Source organism: Mus caroli, chromosome X, assembly GCF_900094665.2.
Source record: "Mus caroli chromosome X, CAROLI_EIJ_v1.1, whole genome shotgun sequence".
Taxonomy (NCBI): Eukaryota; Metazoa; Chordata; class Mammalia; order Rodentia; family Muridae; genus Mus; species Mus caroli.
Window position 1 is genome coordinate 131,795,800 of NC_034589.1, and position 16,617 is coordinate 131,812,416.

Genomic DNA, 16,617 nt, shown 5'->3' on the forward strand with positions numbered 1-16,617 from the left:
CCTCCGGACTTTAAGACCTCATTTTCAGTTGTCAAAAACAGTGAGAAAGGAAATCTAGGAAGAAGTTAAATTTCTCATCCCATGTTATGGCTTATTTCCTCATCCTGAAATTAAATAAATATCTCAATCATATTTGCTAGATCATTTGCCCCAAACTAATTTAAACACACACACACACACACACACACACACACACACACACACACACACACACCTCTGCACAGAAAACACCTTATCCATGAAAAGTATTGCACATATATTATTGCCCTCTCTTTATTTGCTTTGTGGCTAATTTGCTTCTCTACTAGTAGGTACTCAAATGCACTAGGAAGACAGGGATCGATAGTAAAAAGACGGTTGACACTATTGGCTAAGATGAGAACAGGAGATATGCCATGAAAGTTCAATTCATCATGTCTTTCTATCTCTGATTAGCATGGATAACTGAGAGTGGATGGTATTCTCATTAGTCTTTCTATGAGGCCATGGGGAGATCCTTTTACAAAAAGGCTACTTGGCTGGTGAAACTTGACCTGAAATTTTTTTCTGGCTAAAAATCTGTTCCATGTCATATGGCATAGGACTATGGCCAAAAATCCAAGTTCTTATTTAAAAAAAATAAATAAAACAAAAAACTTTCCTATCAGCACCTCAACATCACAAATTTTAGCTGAAGGAGAGAGACCCGTTTGACTGGGGATGTTTCCTGTTTGATCAAGAGTACAAGATGGGCTCTTGAATATTTCACAACAGAATCAAATTTATCTCTCATGCAAACATAAAGTCCCTAACTTTCACTTTGGACAGCATGAGGATATATGTTCAATATTGGTACATTTCAGAGATAACAAATGTGAACTGACATAGCAAGTACTGATTCAAATTGGTTTCAAAACAGCATTTCACTTGATATATCTGTATGTATTGCTGAACTTAGAAAAAAGACTATGAGTAGCTGTAATAAGTACCTATGATTATCCATAGATCTTAAGATTACTGTTGTTTTTCTTAAATGTTTATTTATTTTCTGTATGTTTACCAATGGGAATCTGTTCTTATACAAGAAAAACAACTATGCTAATGTGAAAGTTTCTTTGGATGCCTGACAGCTGTTACTAGTCTAATAGGCACATTAAATATCTATTACTTGATCATTATATTATACTGTATGCCAATTAATTAATGTAACTAAATGTTAAAGTCCATGGAGCATGTGTTATCATCATTATTGAAAGACTTTTTTTTGTTGTTACTTAATTTCTGCCCTATTCTTTTACAGATAGTTAACTCAAAAATTACCACAGAGTTTCTCTTTATCTTATGAGTCTAAGCTTATAGCTGTTCTCTTTATGTCATACTGAATAATATGCTTTATTTGAGCAGTGCATGATCAACACAGCTTAGGTAGTAGGTGGGAAAAGGGGATACTCTATAGGTACAATTGCTACTTTTTAATAAAACCAAAGTTTTCTCTTTTTATTTCTTCAGAAGATACACACCAAATTGAAAGTAAAAGTGCTATCATCTACCGAACTACATCCTAACTGTAGCTACTTTTTCTTATTTAGATGGTCTATGATTTATTTCATCTTTTAAAAACATTATTTTCTAGCTAGTCTTTTCATGTTAAACCTGTCTCCAATGTTTGTGGATGTAGTCAGGCTATAAATCTTAAATGAATAAAATCTTCTTCAGCATGACCTCCTGATAGGATTAAAAGTCCAAGTGCTTTATGCAAAATACACAAAATTGAAGTCTTGGTTTCTCTTGTCTCTTTCTCATAGTCAGTACTCTCATGTTCAGTACTCTGTCCAGAATGTAATACTTCTTCCCAGGAACATATTTTTAACATTTCAGAATTTTTATTTGGCTCAATTAGGTACCTGAATATTTTTCATCTTAGCCTATCTTTTGAAGATTCAAATTCTACTTTTATTTGTGTCTATATCTTTGTTTGTGTGTGATTGTATATGGTGTTTGTATGTAGTGTATGTGTGTGTGTGTGTTCATACTCATGTTTGTGCACAGTCATGCGTATACATGGAAGTCAAAGGAATACACTTAGTGTCTCACTCAATAACTGTTGTATTCCTTTGAGACACAGTCTTTTATTGAATCTAGAGTTTGATTGGTGGCCATCAAGTCTTGGCATACTCCTGTCTTTGTCTCCCACATTGCTAAGAGCACATATTTTTACACTGGTTAATAAGGATTCAAACTCAAATCCTCATTCTTGTTTAGCAGTCTTCTTCCTGTGCTATTTCCCAGCCCCAGTCTCAGTCTTTTTTTGTTGTTACTGTTGCTGTAGTGGTTTAGGCGATGGAATTCAGGGCCTTATACCTTCTGGGTAATTGCTTTACCTCTGAATTCTATCCCTAGTCTTTTGTCCATTAAGTCTCAAAGTGCACATTGCCTCTCTTAAGGAAATGTTACAAAGGTCTTTACTCATTCACTTAGATCATCACTTATATATTAAGTTGCTGCCACATGTAAAAGACTGGGCTTGAATTCAAGAAAATGAACTGGCTTCAAAGAATTTCCAGAGCCAAATTGGTACAGTGAAGACAATATTGTATTTGGAGATCTGTGCTTTTGTTCTGACTCTGGCTGGCATTTACAGTGATCTGTCTATGCACCAAGTCATTTGATGCCATTTTGTTTCAATTTTTCATCTCAAACTTAGTGGATCATGTAACTTGGCTTTGTAAAAATATTTCTGTAATGGCTACCATTTATTAAAAAGCTAATCTTCTCCCAGCCAATATGCAAATGATTGTGTTGTTTCTGATAACTGATTTTGACTGCCAGCTTGATAGGATTTAGAAATACTTTAGAAACAAACCACTGGACATGCTGATGGGCTCTTCTAGATTAGTTTAACTGATGTGGGAAGAACTAGCCTGAGGACAGCACCTTTCCATGGGCTCTAGTCCCTATCTGAATGAACAGGAGAAAGGGTACTGAGTAGCAGTATTTGTCTCTCTGCTTCCTGACCACAGACAAAATGTGATCAGCTGCCTCAATTCCTGCAGCAATGCTGTTCTGGGCATGATGAAACATACTCTCAAACTGAGCCAAAATCAATGTTTCTTTCCCTAAACTTGTTTTTCTGCCAGTTTTTTTTTTTTTCTCACAGGAATGAGGAAAATTAATCCAATGGTGATCACTATTTCTTCCATTGTATGAATGGAAAACAGTAAGTATACTAGTGGTTTTCAACCTTCCTAATGCTGCGACCCTTCAATATAGTTCTTATGCTGTAGTGACTCGAACCATTAAATTATTTCATTGCCACTTCATAACTGTAATTTTGCTACTGTTATGAATCATAAAGTAAGTATGTGATATACAGGATATCTGATAAATGACCCTTGTGAAAGGGTCATTTGATTTCCAAAGGGGTCACAGCACACAGGTTGAGAACCACTGACCTAGAGGGTAATATTCCCCATAAGATAGTTGTAGAACTAAGGGTTGAATCTAGACTAATTCCAAAGTCACCATGTTCCCGTATTTAAAACAATCAGAACTTACTTTTAAAAATATTAAGCTGTCTAACTGAGGTTAAGATTGTGCTTAGCCCAGGTTGTCCTTAAACTCACAATCCTCTGTTTCCTGAAAGCTGAAATTACAGATATGCATACCAAGACAAAGTTATCTGATTTTATGGTATTCTCTTCCTCTCTTCTTCTTCCACCTAGATAAACTTTAATATGTATACTCTCTTTAGTGGTTTTTACTATTTAATAATCATGTGAAATTCCAAGGCGATCTTAGAAAAGTGCTTTTTTGTCTGGCTTTCACCAGAAATGTAGCAGATGCCTGTACAGCCACAAATTACTAAGCTTCCTTTTTCTTCTCTTACTATGCTGGTGGCTCGCCTTTCCTGAGAATTCTAGACTCCCACTTTATTTAATCCAAACATAAATGTTTGCAAGCTTTAGATTTGAAGAGAAAAAAATGAGTGAGAATATATTCTCTCAGGGATCCAGTTTACTTTTATAGAGCACGAATGGATCCATTCGACACAGTTTTGTCTCCAGCAGCTCTGCCAGACTTAGTATAGTCTGGTTCATTAGAAACATATAATAAAATATTCTTCACAATTCAGTTCTTCAACTTCACTTTGATCAATACTTCATTACCTAAGTAGGATCTGCCAAAAGGGGCAAACTTGTCAGCCCATTTGTCCCATATTTGCATGAATATTATGCTGTGAATGTTACGCTCCTTTGAACTTCAAAAGAACTTCCTGGCCTCATTGACTACAACTTTAACAACAGAGAATAATGGAGTTATAGAAAGATCCTTTCCTGGCTAAGGACCTCAAACTTTGCTGATGCTGGACAGTAGCAAACTTTTACATAAGCAACAAATGGCTCATTCATCCACTGCAGTGCACTATCAGTATTTCCTGGTGTCCTTAGCCTGTCTTCCTGCTTGTGAAAGCGACTACAACTATGGCTAATTAGCCAGCAGCAAGTGGCCTTCAACACTCCTTGTGAACAGAGTTTTCTGCATACGAAGCATTCTTCCTAAAACTCTTCCACAGCAATCTCCACAGCAGTTGAGAAAAGATCTCTTTCACCATAAGGGTACCTCCCTCACTTCCTACCAGGGGTGTCCAGATAGGAGATCATGCTCCTGGACTTCAGATAAATCTATTCTAACCAGCATGTGAAAACTCAAAGGCTGAGCTTTCCTCGAGTAAAATGGAGACAGACAGTATAAACAGATGAAAAAAATGATTACTTCTATGTTTATATATTTTTCTCAGCTTTGTAAAATTTTAAAATAACCCTCTTTTTCATGTACTTCTATGCCTTCCTTTCTCCTGTACTAGACAGTAAAAATATGTGTCTTTTTACTTTGAAGAACTTTTCCCTTTTTTAAAATATAGTGATTTCCACTTGTAGAAATTCTGGAATAGATGACATAAAAAGATCATAAATATTACTCATGAGCCCAGAGACTTAAAAAGTAATTCTCTGGTGCATCCCATCTATGAATCTAAATTTTTCATGAAACAGAGAACTATGGATTAACTCCAAAAGAAAATGTAATAATATAGGGTGGGAGAGACCTCCCAGGAAATTCAGTAGCCACAGAGGAAAGGAATACAGACCTGACCACACAGAATTTAAACAGTGATATAAAAATACAACTTACACAAGCAATATTTGGAATAACAAAAAGCTAGTAAGATTTTATACATGGAAAATAAGTAACTAGTGAGTCAAATTAAGCCAAAATGTTACTGAAAAGATCACATAGGAATAGGAAGATATGAAAGCAAAAAATGAAATATAATTTCTCTAAGTAAGATGATCTTTCAACATAAAGATAAAAAATGCTCTTGGTAAGGGAATTATAAATGGACATAGTAGGAACTTACTGAAGAGCACTTTGATAGCAGTTATCAAGATTAAAACTAAAAACACTATTTCAATTTTGCAGGAATGTGTGCATGAACATCTAAAGGGTTTCACTAATGCCCTTAATTATAATGTCAAAAACTAGAAGCAACATATCTACAAATAGAGGATGCTTAGTTAGACCATGGAATATACATACAGTTGAAAATGATCTAGGCACTAGAAAGACATGACATTGTTAAAAATGCTTTAACCTGATATGGAAGGCTGTCATGTATATATTTGTCTTTCTGAGAAATAATTTAAGAAAAAATTATAGGGCCACCAATTTTTAAATGAGGTTTTATTACAGTCCTTGGATCATTTGTGGAAACTCTCCATTTGTTTGATATTTCCACTGTTTATAACTTATTATTGTTAGGGTATCAATGTGAATATATGTGCATGAGCATTTCACACGTGAAAGCAACATATCTGAAGCACATGCTGTGAGATTTCCTCTTCAGTAACGATTATTCTGCATATCTTTGATTTGGGTGTGGCCAAATGAAATTTCAGCGAACAATTACTCGGATGATGGCCTCACCCTCTGAGTATAATCTCAAATAATAGATCAAACCCAGTGCCTTAAGCCATCTGTTACACCAACCAAATATTAAAATGACTTGGGACATAATAATAGGCACAAAGAAACATTAGAAAATATCAGTTTAGGCTTCATCAATCATCTTTCTTTGATTTGTCAACAAAGCTGTAAGTTTTATGGATAATATTCTTCAATTCTTGGTAAGGATGGAAGACCTCCAAGAAGAAATAGTCTATCGAGAGTTACAATATTCCCTATGAGGCCATCAGTAACCCAGGCTATAAGGGAAATGTCTCTCTAAGTGACCAGGAATTTTTGATGTCTGCCAATTGTTAACGGAGTTAAGAATGGGCAGACAACATTTCTATCACATGCACTTAAATAAATGGAGAGTGTTCTGATATGGGCTATGCTGTGGATGGGAGGAAAAGTGGGTAATGTGAGAAAGACAGGGAGAAGCTCAAATTTCCTTTCAGAGACTGTCCCCCACTTCTCTTCCATTTATGCCTCACTTATACTAGCTGTCACTACAGATCACAGATGCTCCTTATCAAATGCACTTTTCCTCCCAGGAAGAAGGTCGCTTGCTATGAAAAAAATCATTGTGGAACAGACACACTCTTAATGATAGAATGGGCTTGGCTCTGCCCTCCATATCAAGTGTCTTCTGCCACCCATATTTAATTCTACGGATAGAAGAGATAAATGTTCAAGTGATGAGATTCAGAGGCTGCTAACAGCTCCTATCAAGAATAGTTTACAGCTCTTTCTTGTGAATACGTTCAGTGGAGCACAGAATATACCCCCTATTGGACCAACTCCACTTTGTGCTCTTTTTTTTTTCTTTTTGAGCCCTAAAAAAGAATCAGAGCTTAGTTTTCTCCTTAAATATAGAGCAAGTATTGACCTTAAATTTGGCTGTAAGTGGCCAAAAGAAGTTGAGGTCTATGCTGTGCAAGTGTAGCAGAGAGATTGTAATAAGAACAGATATATCACTGGCAACAAGGGGTGACAAATTAAATTTCATCCCCCCAAACACTCGTGCCACCCTTATTTTCTCTGTGTTAGCCCAGACAGATCACCGATTTTCTAGAACTATCACCTGGGTTTGTGTGGCCATTCCTTTCAATAAATGACATCTAATTTCCTAACAGTTCTTGAAACTTAAGTTTCATCCCTGGCTCTGAATCCAGTTCCTTCATTGATTTTCAATAATAGGGATATGCAGAGCCCTGCCTTCTTTCTTTGCTTTCTTTGCTTTATGCTTTTTCATAAACTAAAACCTTCACCGAAGAGTCTGAAAATGGGAAAAAATCCAGCTCATCTGTCAGATATTTCTAGAGTTACGTAAAATGGAATGATATTTGTACAGTTGAGAAGAGGAAAGGGAAAATGTGTCATGTGCTCTTTCAGATGAAAACTATATAATAATCAGAAAAACAGCCTCAAGTTTAGTTGGCTTGATTCAAAGCTCTCATTTTTTATCGACACACACATAAATCAGTAACATTTATTTTTCTTCTCATAGAACATGAGCATGGCCACATTTGGGCTAATCATAATCCCTACAGACTATAACCACAATTTTAAAGATGTGATGAATTTGAGATTATGTTAAAAATGGAAGACACTTACGTTTTACTTGTTCTGTTTTGCTTCCTTCTAGGAAAACAAAGATGAAAAACAAGGAAATGATGTATTTCATGCCATCCATCTTCTACTTTCTTCTCCTTTGAGCTACTGCAAAATGCAATTCAGAGGCTCCAAGGAGAGGAACAGTGGACTAAAGCTGTTGAGAAGGAATAAGAAAGAAGTAATTAAAACAGATCCCTAGGGACCGATGAGCATCAATGATACTTAGGTTTCTAACTGGCTACAAAATACTGGAGAGTGCAGGGGAGCGAAAGCATTGTTTGCAGAAGAAAAAGAACTTCCCTCGCCTGTCTTGTAAAGATTATGGGAGGAAATTCTCGTGAGTTGAGTACATATTTCTGTCCAACACTGAGACCAAATCCTAACAAGCAAGTCATAGGAAAACAAGACAGAAAAAATTAAAAATTTTTGGACATTTTGCTTTTGGTGTATGGGAGTAGAGAATCAGAAATTAGGAGTTTATTTTTATTTTTTAAAAAAAGCCTATTCTGGCAAAAGATATACAAGTAGCAAGGATTTTACCACAAAGATGTCTGAAAGACAAACTTAGTAGCCTTCGATTTAGACTAATTTTTTTCATTAATCATTCGAAGATCCTTCCTCAATCAGTGGTTCTTTTGTGTCTTCTTTTGAGACCTAAATGAATCTTCACATTGGGTAGTTAGGCTGCAAACTGTAGGTAGAATCTGGTAATGGATGCAATTCTGAGAAGTTTTATTGCTAAGAATAGTTCAGACATATTTCTTCCCATGAAGCCCATTGTGAAAAGAAATGTAAAATGGGTAATTTTAAGAGAAAATAAGCAAATTTCAACAGTGATTCAATTTGCCCTACCGTGCAAGAGGCTGTTAAAGAAACCACAATTCTTTAAAAATAGGAATTGGTGGGCAAGCTTGAAATCTTGAGCCTCTGAAGCCATAAAACCCAGACAATTTGCTTGCATCTAGTCATGACTATTTTCCATGGAATTTAGAGTTCATAAATTTCTTCCAGCAGGTGATTGGAAAATATTTAAATATTCTAGAAGCATTGCATTCAATCAGAGGTTAATCATAAACAGTAACATACACACGGGTGTTTTCAGGAAATCCAATGTAAATATTGATGAACTATTTATTTGAAGAAACAGATTCTCTCTATGTCTCTGTCTCTGTCTCTCTCTCTCTGAGAATTGAATCGTTTTGGGCTCATTAGTGGATGTCACAGCTTTTACTTTAAAGGCTATGAAACTGCCATGATTGTTAAAAAAAAAAAATCAATTGTTTCAGCATAGCTTGTCATCCCAACAGGCAGATGCACAAGAATCACTGTAAGTTCAAGGCCCACACTGGGATACTTTGTCTAAAACACCAAAACAAACAACAACAACAAAAACCCACCACCAACAACAAACAAAATCCTTTTTTTTTTTTCAGATTATAAATCTATGCTGATCATAGAGAATTATTTGTGCTACTGGCCTGATTTGTAGCACACATCTGCTATCTTTCTCAGCTCTCTCTGTACATTATGGAAGGTTTACATTCTCCTAGGACATGTTCCTAGCCTTGCTGATGCCTGAATTCTGATGCTTTTGTCTGTTTTGTGGGCTTCCAACTCCTTTCAGTCATTCTGAACCTCACTGTATGTTGAGATCCCTTCGAAGCAAAGCATTTTTATTAACAGTTTACCACAGCCATCCACCCCATGGAGTTCTTCCTGAGCCTACTTTAATAAGCTTTTTCCTCTAAGTCTCTGAAAGACAAAGATTTTAACTTTTGAAATCTAATTTATCATAATCATATATGGATCTCAAGGGGTGCTTCTAAAACCATGGCTATTGAGTCTCCCCATGCAAGAATCAACGGGGTTGTTTTTCTTGTACAATGGTTGGGCGATTTGGTGAACAGTAGCATTGCTTCATAACTCAAGCTGGCAAGAAAATGGCCCTTAGAATTTTTGCTTTTCTTGGGTCCCAACTAATGTTATGAGCAAACAGAAAAGTTGGTGACTAGAGAGCAATTAATCTCTTTTGGCATTCCTGTCATCTGTGTGGCCTCCCAGGAGGTGATGGAGAACATCAGAAAATGAATCGTTTTATAAATATTCACGTATTATTTACAAGATCTTGAAGTCTTGCCTTTGTGTTCTGTGCAGAAATATGAACCGAAAAGGATTCGCTCCCCAGGGCTCTTCATTATTCTATTTCTCTTTATTCCTTTACCTTTCTATTTTGGGGCAGGAGGTTGTTCAAGACATTTGTTGGGGCTGTAGCAATAAACAGAAGCATCGCTCAGGAAACATCCAACTCTTATTCCTGCAAAGAGCCAAAGTGTCCCTAATTTTTCAAATTATACTTTGACCCAGTTAACTGGAGTTATTTCTGCGTTAACTCTCTGCTTCACAGACTGCTGGGCTGCTGCTGAACTTCCACTGGCTCTTACAGGTTACTGAGAAATGTAACCACTGACCTGTTGGGGTAAGGACAAAGGATCCAGGGCCCAAGAAGAATGGAACAAAGAAAACAAACCCCTGCAAATAACCCTAGGGGTGAAGATGGGATGGGAGAGAGTTTAGGCTTTCTAAGAGATGGAGCCATGTGTTAGATATCGAGGGAAAGTCATCAATTCAGGTGTCTTTAGGAAACCACGGTTCACATTGCTCATTTGCATCAAGCAAAGAGGCCAACTGCTCCTTGCTCAGCTATAACTGCAACCTCATCAGGGCACATACTCTCAAAGCAGATCTCCTGAGCAGAACAGAACCAGTGACATCTCTAAAGAAAAGGCAACAGTTATCCATTTGACAGACACCACTTTACACCTGACAGCCGCTCTTCAAGGCTCAGGGGGAAGCTTGACTGACCTTGTAATTTCAGACATCTGTGGGATAGCCCCTTGGGTAGCAATTTTCTTTCTGACAAACAATAAGAAAGACACTGGAGACCCCAGTCCTTGTCCATCAGCTGAAAGCCTCTCACCAGGCTACCACCCAACAACAAAAGTTCCCTTAACTCCTGGTGGGTTACCAAAGAAAGATGAGTTTGAGTGCAAGGTACCTCTTGTCAGGGGCAGAGCATTCATCAGTGCTTATGACTGACAAAGAGAATGCCTTGCTTTTGGCTTATAAAACACCTTCCAATCTAGCATTCTGTTTGACTCCATACAATTATACCTCAACCACAGGAGGGAAAAGGAAATGAGTTGAGTTAGTAGTGGGCAAGGAAGGTAGTTTTTTCAGGCCCTGAAACCTAACAATCCCATTTGTTTCTTGAGCCTAGTATGTCAAACTGTGATCCCAGAGGTCTGGCCTTGGGAAGAAAAAAAAAGGGGGGGGGGNGGAATGGGGAGAATGCCCAAAAGAGACAGGAGCCTCTCCTCCACCCACCCTTAACTTGTGAATCAGTCCACAGTACTTCACTAAAGGAGCAAAACTAGCTCTTTCCTGCACATCTATAGTAGAAAAGCAAAGCACAAAACCCATAGGTAGCGTGGGGGGGGTGGGGATGCCTGCACTGCTTCTGGAAGACTAAGAAGTACCAGAACAAGTAGAAAGGCTGGCTAAACAGAAAGCAGCACGTTGTGGGTTCAAATCCCCAGCCCCAGTCTGTTTCTTGGGGTACCTGTGGTTCTACCTTCATTCTATCAGCAGGACTATAGAACTGGTTGGGATGGCAGGTCCCAAAGTTCAAAGCACCCTGTGGGAACGTCCAGGGGCAGTTCCAGGGAACAGAATGCACCCCACCTGTGAAAAGATAGGAAAGCAAGGCAGAGGTGAGGGGAAAGGCTTAAGGCACTGGTTACTGACCTGGGCACTGGCCTCCTCCTCCTGCCACGCTTGCACAAGCTCTGAGCTCCCTGGGGCGCTCCTCCGAGGTCTGGGGCTCGCAGGTTGTGGCGAGAACTTGAGTGCGCGCGAAGGGGGAGGGGGGACTCAAAAGTGGGTGGGAGGAAAAACATCACCGCCCTCGCACCACGAGGGAGCAGAGGCTCGCTTGGCTCCAGGGGGCAGAGCCAAGGCGCGGGCGCGGCGGCCCGGGGCCACCTGCCCGCCCGCCTGTCCGCTCCCCACTTGGCCCGGCTGCCCGGCGCTGGCGGGAAGTTCTCCAGCAAGCAGCCCAGCCGCTGCAAACACGCACCCCTTCTTGGTCCCAGCACCGGGCTTTATTGATACATCCCAGACCCGAAAGTTACAAAACGGGGAGAAAGTGTGCGGCTCAGCCGGCACTTTCCCATCACGCAGCGCCCCCACCACACACCCCTCCTTTGGCTAGTAGAGCTTTGGGGTCTTAAAGGGACCGCACATCTTCTGCAACCCATCCTCTGCCTCTGCAGTGGATGCTCTGAAGAGCTCCCCACCTAGTGTCCTGGAGACCCTAACTCTTCACTATCCATGACGCCTCTGTAAGGATGCACCTCTCCTTCACTCCTGTGGGCCAGGGGACCCTTCCCTTCTGCACCTGGTATGCTCCGGAGCCTGTGCTCTGTGTGCAAGTTGAACTGACCTCACAAATTACATCCTAACACAGCTTAGTATTTCAGGGCATTTCTCATATTGTCACCACAAGTGACAAAGGCTTGGTGTTTTTCTGAACTTGATGAGGAAAAGGGAGAGAGACTGGGGGTAACTAGTCTCTGCCACAAAGAGATTGCTCTCCCAAACCCTGTGGGGAGAGGTCCCTACTAACTGCTAAATATTTTGAGGAAAATTTGAGGTGGCCCGATGTCACCACCATTGTTTCATCAGTCCTTCAGACTCTATTTTGGACTAGGGGCTTGACCTTCAAAAGTCAAACAAGGAAGAGTAAGGAGTACTTCATTACTCCTGGTGTCTCCTGATGTATCAGATTCTTCAGAATCCTCAAAAAACTCACAAAAGCAACTTCTTGACAGACAATCCCCATTCAGAGTTTAAGCTCCCAAATTTGGAGGAGAGCTGAAGGGTGTTTTGTACATGAAATGGATAATACTCATATTCTAAACATCTGTGTCCCACTTTGTAGCTTACAGAGTGCATACATCAATATTAGTACCACATCAATATATTAGTATTTAAAATCCTGACAATTTCCTTACAAATTAAATAAACTATCAGTAGCCTTCCTGATGAGATGCTGGGGACCTTCTGTGCCAGTCAAATCAACTTCTTCCACAGAAGTGGAAACCGACATGAGCGGTGGATGTATGCAAGGTCACACCGATAGTAAATGACATATTTGAGATTCTAAGTCATATATCCCGAGTCTTAACTCGTTACACCGTATTATCTCTAGTCCACAGATGGAAATGCAATTGATGCTCAGGGAAATTGTGGTTAGTGAGAAGCAAGCAAGGCAGCAAACAAAAACCCACACCTTGGGAGCAAGGCACAAATGAAAACTGAAACAGTAATTGTCCTTTGAAGGAATCCTTTTTCTACCTACTTAAGTATTAGTATCATTCAGCCAGGCCTTGCATGGCTGGAGATGTTTATTTCATTGTTAACAAGAGAGAGACAGACGCCCTTTCTGAGATGTTGCCTTCGGGGCTTAAAGTGTCTAGCTCCATTCTGCTGCCCAAGTAGCCCTACGTTGCCACGTGCATTCAATTTGTGCTGTAGTAAATTAGTTTGAACTTGGAGCTGTGTTGCCTTCTAACTGTTTCTGTGCCATTTAATGTGCTGATATTTTGCATCACTAACCAGAGTTTCTTCAAGAGCTAGTATGGCTTGTTCAATTCCCTTTGTGTGTGTGCTCCAACTCTCACCAGCCCTTCCAGCATGCTTACAGAAGTATTCAGGGAATGGGTTTTAAGAAACAGAGACAATCATGGATCCTAGCTTTTGAAATAGAGTTACTGAGGTTGAAAGACCTCATCTAGCTGGCTAAAACCACTCAGCCCTGCTGGTTGGAATAGTATCTAGATTACTGCATGATAAAACATCCCCACACTTAGTGGCTTAAAGCAAGTTATCATTGTCAATTGGTTCTACTTAATTAGTTCTATTGAATCCACTCAAGATCATTTATACATTTTGTTGGCAACAGTAAATGTGGCTGCTGTAATTCCCTGGGGGATTCTTTATTAGTATAAATGTTGTGGTTCTTGTTTTCGCTCTGGTCTTGATTCTTAAACTGCAACTCTGCTTTAGGTGAAAAAAAAAAGGCAGCCTTCCTACCGGTTCTTTTCCAAAATAAGCTGATGACTATCTACATGTGTGCCTTTTGTTCTCTATTTAGCAAAAGTAGATTTCCCCCAAGATGGTTTTCAAGAAGCAAGTTCAAGTTATTCCACCTATCAATCGCTTGCTTCTTTTATTGTTGCACAATATTTTGTGATAAGGTCACATATCTTATTGAAGGACTGATTCTAAATTTGGGCTACTACAAGAAAAGTTGCTACAAATATTTGTCTACAATTTTTGCATAAACAATCCTACATTGTTCTAAGATAAATGCCTAAGAGTGAAACTCTTGTTTGTCTGACAAATGCATATATAATATAATTTTATAAGAATTGTATAGTTCTTTTTAGAGCAACTATTCTTTTTAAAATATGTCCATTACCGTGTATGTGATATCCTGCTTATTGCATTTCTACCAGCACTTACTATTGCTATTAATTTTATTTATTTACTCTAGTAGATGTATCTCATTTTGGTTTTAGCTTGTAGTAAGTATTTTTTTTATAAACATAGATGATTGATTCCGAAGTTTATATTGAAATACGCGGAACTTTAGTTAGCTAAAACAATATTGAAGAATAAAAGGAGAGAACCCTCACTTACTTATATTTAACTGTTTTAATTGTATTCTCTTAATATCTAATGATATTTTCATCTTTTTCCACTTTTAGATTGAACTTGTTTGTAGCTCATTCTGATCTCAAACTTATGGTCTTCTTGATTTAATTTCCAAAGCACTAGAATCATCTAGAATCATACTTATGTGTTGTGCAAGCTGGCTCTAATGTCTAATGATATCTATTGTCTTTTCATGTGTTTATTTGACATGTGTAGATCACTGTGAATATTTTTCCTAGTCTGTGGCTTATCTTTTATTCTCTTTTCATGGGCTTCTGCAGATTAAAAAAAAAAAAAGGTTTCTTATAGAGATTTGCATAAGTGCTTTGCATGTGTATTTGTATGTGTGTTCAGATGGATGTTGGTTCATTTGAGTGTATATATGTATGGCGGACTGAGGTTGATGTCAGGATTCTTCTTTAATCACTATCTCAGTATTCAAGAGAAGGTCTCTTGATCGAACCTGGAGCTCTCACCCACAACTAGTCTAGCTGGCTAGCTTGTGGCTGGAGCTCCTGTCTCCACCTGTACTTACAGGAAGCTGCCACAACAATGCAGCATTTATTTGGATTCTACGGATCTCAACTCTGATCCTCATGCTTGTTGAGCACTGTTGGGCAAGAGCTTTAACCACTGAGCAATCTATTGAACTCCCAAAGTTTTGATTTTTGTCAAAATTTACTTGTACGGATCACGTTTTTTAGGTGTGGCTGAAACATTTGTCTAGTTCTATAACTCACACATTTTCTCCTACATTTTTTTTCTGAAATTGTTAACAGTTTCAAGTTTTCTATTTAAGTTTATTATCTACAGCAAATGGATTCATTCATATATGAAGTAAGAAGTTGAGGTTTACTTTTTTAGCCTGTGGGTGTTTAACTCCTTTGCTGTCTTTTGTGGATAAAACTACCTTTCCTCCCTTGAATGCCTTTACACTTGGCCAAACCTTGATTGCAAACACTGCATGGGACTACTTCTGATTTCTGTGTATACTATTGATTTCTGTGTCTATCTTTCTATCAGCCTTGATTATTGTATATGGACTCGATGGTTTAATAAGAAGAAAGTAGCTTATTTCACTTTATTCTTCAATGTTGTTTTAGCTAACCAAAGTGAAATGTATTTCAATATAAACTTCAGAATAAAACTATGTATGTTTGCAAAAATACTTACTGGGATTTGCATAGGAATTCCATAAGATCTAATGACCCATTTGGGAAAGACTTTAGCTTTGTGTTCTAAGTCATGAATACTATATGCCTCTCATTTATTTATGTCTTCTATTTTAAAATATGTTTCTCCTCCCTTTTCTCCCTCTAGTTCTTTGCACTTACTCCCACTTAAACTTCTCCCATGTTTCACTTTCAAGTTGGTTTTGGTCTTTAGTTTTGAAAGAGACATACATATGAACGTGCATGCACAAGTATTCATAAAAACAATGTGCTGAGATCATTTTTGTTGTTTGTGCATGCGTTCAAGGTTATCTCTGTGGAGGCTAATTCTGCTTCTCATGGAAGTTGTTAGTTGTCTATAGTTCTTTTTTCTAGAGGTAAGTTTCAATAAAATTTTTCTCTATGTTATCAAGACCATTGATTGCTATTGCCACCATTATGGTCTTGTTCATTTGGCCATTTCTAAGAGAGGAAGCCTCACAGCAGACTTCCTGGTATTCTGGCTCTTGCAGTCTTTGATCCTCTCTTCCGAGAGGCCCTAAGCAGGAGCTCCTAATGTAGATGTATCCATTAGGGCTAGGCTCCTCACAATCTGTTGATTGTGTCCAGTTCTAAGGTTTTGTAATGGTTTTCATTTGCTGTAAAGGAAGACTTCTTTTATGAGGTTTGGTAGCTACACTTACCTATGGGTAAAAGGATAAGGTTTAGAATGTAGTAAGGAATTATGCTGGTCTTCTTTTATCTTATACATCACTGCCTTGCACATATCAACATAAATCTCTTATATGTATTTTGCTATAGTAATATATATATATGTATATATACACGTATATTTTCTTTGAAGAATTATAAATATGATTGTGCTCTAAGCTCAATTTCCATGTGTATATTGCTAGTATTTATAAGTGCAATTATTAAGTCCTCTATACTATGAGCTTCAGAATGTATGCTTATGTGAAAAATAGAAAATACGTCTGCCTTGGGAGGCAGAGGCAGGTGGATTTCTGAGTTCGAGGCCAGCCTGGTCTACAGAGTGAGTTCCAGGACAGCCAGGGCTATACAGAGAAACCCT

General features: G+C 38.4%; 1 protein-coding gene across 2 annotated transcripts in view; it reads right to left on the reverse strand.

The window, feature by feature from the left end:
• The window catches only part of Chrdl1 (chordin like 1), a 105,370-nt gene extending 93,521 nt beyond the window's left edge, over positions 1-11,849 (reverse strand). Inside the window, exons 1-2 of one of the 2 annotated variants that reach the window (XM_029472938.1) lie at positions 11,401-11,612; positions 7,597-7,750 (exon numbers count right to left, since the gene is read on the reverse strand). In XM_029472938.1, the coding sequence (XP_029328798.1) occupies positions 7,597-7,675 (79 nt within the window). In that variant the 5' untranslated portion in view covers positions 7,676-7,750; positions 11,401-11,612. Of the gene's footprint in view, positions 1-7,596; positions 7,751-11,400 lie in introns of both variants that reach the window. The other variant, XM_021153494.1, reaches the window with a different exon arrangement.
• Positions 11,850-16,617: the final 4,768 nt, after the last annotated feature.